Source organism: Egretta garzetta, unplaced genomic scaffold, assembly GCF_000687185.1.
Source record: "Egretta garzetta isolate BGI_Z169 unplaced genomic scaffold, ASM68718v1 scaffold108, whole genome shotgun sequence".
In the NCBI taxonomy this organism is placed as follows: domain Eukaryota; kingdom Metazoa; phylum Chordata; class Aves; order Pelecaniformes; family Ardeidae; genus Egretta; species Egretta garzetta.
The window spans coordinates 8,463,011-8,467,706 of NW_009260614.1; the positions used below are offsets into that span (position 1 = coordinate 8,463,011).

At 64.0% G+C, this 4,696-nt stretch overlaps 1 protein-coding gene across 1 annotated transcript in view; it reads right to left on the bottom strand.

Annotated features, from left to right (window-relative positions):
* The window catches only part of MYO18A (myosin XVIIIA), a 31,832-nt gene extending 28,497 nt beyond the window's left edge, over positions 1-3,335 (bottom strand). The window contains 2 exon segments of the mRNA XM_035900564.1: positions 2,368-2,683; positions 2,685-3,335. Of these exon segments, the coding sequence (XP_035756457.1) occupies positions 2,368-2,683; positions 2,685-3,289 (921 nt within the window). The 5' untranslated portion in view covers positions 3,290-3,335.
* Positions 3,336-4,696: the final 1,361 nt, after the last annotated feature.

Genomic DNA, 4,696 nt, shown 5'->3' on the forward strand with positions numbered 1-4,696 from the left:
TGGCGGGCGAGCGTGGCACACGGGGTCTGCCAGCACAGCCACCGAATGCCTGTGGTCCCGCCGAAGCACTGGAGCAGTCGGCGGCGTTTCTGGAATATTTCTGCCCGGCCGGCGCACGCCTGAACCCTGCCAGAGGAATTTTGCCAGTAAATAAATAAATACAAACGTGGAGTCGAGCCAGCCCGGCTGCTCCGCGCTGGGAGCAAAGCTGGGACACAGAGGGGGGTGGTTTCACCCGGTCCCCAACACCTGGCCACACCGTGCTGCTGGCCAGCCCCCCATGCACCCCACAGCACCGAAATCCCCCCAGACATGGCGGGTGCTGCCCTTGCCCAACTGCGGCGTGGGTCCATGGGGACGAGGGCAGGTCGGCACGGCCCCCACTGAGGGGGTTAAACCCCCCGCAGTATGGAGAGAGCCCGGCACCATCCCTGCTCCAGCCAGGGAGGGGCTTCCAGAGCAACAGCCCAAAATATGTCTATAATTTCCTGTTTCAAAAAGGATCATTTTTATTTAAATTAGGACCAGAAACATTCCAGGGAGCTTAGAGGGGCCTGGGGGAGAGCCAGGCCGTCCATGGGGACGAGGGCAGCTCGGCACGGCCCCCACTGAGGGGGTTAAACCCCCCGCGGTATGGAGAGAGCCCGGCACCATCCCTGCTCCAGCCAGGGAGGGGCTTCCAGAGCAACAGCCCAAAATATGTCTATAATTTCCTGTTTCAAAAAGGATCATTTTTATTTAAATTAGGACCAGAAACATTCCAGGGAGCTTAGAGGGGCCTGGGGGAGAGCCAGGCCTCCCCACGCGTCGGCACCTTGCACAGCCCTGCCGGGTGAGGGACCCCCAACTGCACCCTGCGCCCCAACCTCAGCTCCCAGCACTGGCGAAGCCACGGCACATCCCCCAGGGCACCCCTGTGCGATGCAGGAGGGGGACAGCATCCTGCGCCGGGGGTGCCGAAGATGCCACGGACACAGTCGCTGCCACCCCCCTGGCCAGTTTCCGCCGGCTGACGCCATCAAATCATGCCAGGACCCGGCGCAAGGCCGCCGCATGCCGCAGCCGCTCCCCCGCAGCCTCAAGGGCACCAGCATCTCCGCTTCCCTCTTGCCAGCCGCAGCACCGCGCTCTTGGTGGGCACAAGTGCCTCGCTAGCCCCCGCACGCTGGCATCGAACGTGCATCTGCTCCCACTCCGGCGAGCTGCAGCAAGGGCGCAGCCATGTCCCCTCGCCCCCCGCGGGGTTATCCGGCCAGGGGTTATCCCGGAGGCATTGCCCGGTGACGCCTGCCAGGCTCTGGGGAGGAGCTGTCGGAAAGCCAGCGCTCCAGCTCGGCACAGACTCCACCCCGCAGCGTCGGCGCCTGCTCGGGGAGCACATGGAGCCCCACAGCCGCCCCCATGGCATCCCTGCACCACAGCCACCCTCACTTTGTCCCGGCACCCCACAGGGATGGCACCCCACCATGCTCAGCACAGCTCTCCCCAGCACAGGCGACCTGCTCTGTGGGCACAGGCACCCTCCTCTCCCTAAGGAAGGCTTAAAAACACACTAAAAAAGCCCAGTTATAAGCTATACCAATGCTGCCCTGCTGCACCCCCCAGCCACCATGGAGGGGGTCCAGCCCCACAGGCTGTCGGCATTTTTGGGGCCTCTGCTGGGACACTGGCCGGCCAGGACTCCGGCTAGCCCGCGGCAGGGTCAGCGGAGCTGGGCAGCTCACGTGGGAGATGTGGGTCACCCAGCCATTAAGCTTCTATTTATACAGCACCAGCCGCACACGCAGGGCTGCACACACTGCCGGCAGCTCCCGTCCCCGCCACACCATGCTGCCCTCCCTGGTCCCGGGGGATGGATCTCCAGGTGGGGAGGCTGATGTGGGCAGCAGGGCAGGCAGCGGGGCAGGCAGCGGGGCAGGCAGCACCCCTCCTACAAAGCAGGTTTAAGGATTTCCCGGCAGCAAGGAGCAAAGCTCCTTTCCCTGCCCAACCATGCTGCCTCAGTGACCGGACTGGGACAGCCTTCCCCCAGGTGACACAGAGCTGGGTTCTCCAGGAGCCCCTCTGGCAGGAGGAAGACCAAACCCCACAGAGCATTTTGGGGGGAAAAACCGACCGGTGCCAGTTCACCAGCCCTGATGCAAAGGCGCCCTTGCAGCCGCTCTGCCGTCCTGCAGCACGGTCAGGCATTGCCCCTGCATCCCAGCCACAGCCTCCCGCTCCTCCCCGTGCATCGCTCCCGGCTGGAGCAGCCCCGGCCCCCACCAGTTCCCACGGCCCCTGCCAACCCAAACCCCCGCCACGAGGACACTGGCAGCCGGCAGAAACCCAAGGCACCGGCCCCAGGTCGGGGACAACGTTACTCACATCCCAGGCAGCGCGGCGCGTTCCCTGGCCGCCCCGCAGCCAGCAGCGGCTCAGCTCGCTCAGCTCCAGGATGGGCTGCACCTTCAGCTGCACCGACTCCCCCGACTGCCGGATCATCTCCACAATCTCATCCCGGGATTTGTTCTCTACGTTTCGCCCGTTGATCTCCACCAGCCGGTCACCCGGCACCAACCCCAATGCCAAGTCTTTGGTGCCGGCTCCAGGTTCAGCAAAGTGCACGACGCGCCGGTACACCTGCCCGTCGGGCGCCCGGTCCAGCATGGTGGTGCGGCGTAGGGAGAAGCCAAAGTCACCTAACGAGCTCCGGCACCCTGGCATGCAGGGAGGCAGTGGGAGGGGTGCAGGGGTATCCAGGGGGGGCGCCTTGCTTGGCAAGCTGGGTCTCCAGCATGCGCACCTCCACCTGCGGGGAAGGGGCCGCCGAGTGCTCGGAAGGGGTGGATGTCTCTGAGGTGCTCTCATCCCGGCTCTTCTGGGAGAAGGAGAAGCGTTTGACGATCATCTGGGAGTTCTGCTTGGCCAACGAGCCGAACTTGGCCGCCCGCTGCAGCACCGAACCCTTGAAGTTGGCATCGTCCACCTTGAGATCATCACTGGAGCTGGCCGTGCTCAGGTGGCCCGAGTCCAAGATGACGCTGCCCCGGTTGCTGTCGGAGTCAATGTCCGTGAGATGCAGGTCAGAGCCACTGGCCACCTTGATGGGGATGGGGTTGGAGATCTCCAGGCGGGCCTTGGAGTCCCGCTTGGAGGCACGGTTGAGGTTGAAGAAGCCCCGGCGCATGCTCATCTCTTCCAGGCTCTTGAGCTCAGCCGCCGACATCCGCTCCTTCTTCTCCTTCTTTTCCTTCTTCTCTTTTCGGGCCCCATCCTTCTCTTTGTCCTTCTTCATCAGGTTGAACATGGTGGAGGGGGGCTCGGGGCGTGCTCGCCCCCGTGGCAGGGCGCTGGCTCGGAGCACTGGTCACAGCACAGCCACCTGCCTGCAGAAGGACAGACGGGCAAGGGTGCCATCAGACAGCAGTACAGCCAACACCCACCCCACTGGCCCTCACTCCACCCTACTGGTCACCCCCAGCCCCAAGCCATGTCCCAGCATCCCCACCCTCCCTGGGGACAGCAGCGCCGTGGGGCTCTGAGACTGTCCCGGCCATTGCGTCCTTGCCCACCAAGCCCCAGGGATGCAGCAATGGTGGCCCTGCACCCCCCAGGGGTGCCCTGAAAGAAGCCCGGCAGCCTGGCACCCCTGTGCACCCCCATGCCAGCACTGGGGCTGACAGCGGGCAAGACCCCCAGCACCTCCCACAGCTCGGGAGCCGTCTCGGAGCAGCGTGGGCGGGCAGGGGAGGAAGGCATCTCGGTTGCATTTGCAGTGGTTACCGCCAGCGCAGACGCTCCCCCGGCAAAACCACCCATCCCTGCTGGCTGCGGCACCACAGGCATCCTGCCCGCTGGTTCAAAAGCCCCTTGACAAAGAAACAGAGGCTTCTCTGCCGCTTGTCCTGGCCCCGGCCACCGCAAAGCCATGGGGGACAGCCACAGGCAGCGTCCAGACCAGGGAGGGAGCAGGGCCCAAAGTGAAGGCTGCTCTAACAAACAGGAACCTGTAAAATCACATCCCTCCCAAACACTGATAAGTGTCTAATTTTAGCCTGGGCGACGCAGAAACTCGTGACGCTGCCGGTGACCTCCAGGAACAGTGGCTCTTTCATTCGGGTGTCCCGCGCGGTGGGGGAAGCACCCAGCCAGTGGCAAAACCATGGCAAGGAAGAAAACCCCAGCTCCCCCCTGGAAAACCCCACGGGCACCAGAGCCCAGGGGCACCCACAGCCTTGCCCCATCTGGGGCTGCTATGGGACCCACCTGCCCCCAGGGCAACCGCTGCCCACCAGCCCCCCCCAACCTCCATTGAGCGTTCGTGCTGTGGATAAACAACTCCAAAGTGGAGCAGCCGGCTGGCAGCGCCGCACAGGACAGGCTGACAGCTATATTTAACGGGGCAGGAAGCCGCACAGGAACTTAACCTCGGCACAAAGGACAACAGGAAAACTCCCCGTGTTCAAAGCATCTGCTTTAGAGCTCTCCGATGGGCACAGGGATATTTGGGCAACCCATGTGGATGGGCAGTGCTGCCCACGCTGGCAGTATGGGTTCTGCAGGCACTCTGGGATGCACGGATGCCATGCCGTGCCATGCCATGCCATGCTGTGCCATGCCAAGCTGCACCTCAGCTCCAGTGCAGCATCGGTGCTGCATCACCACCATGGCCTGGGCCACCTCTCTACAGGGGCATGTGGTCCCCACTGCTCCC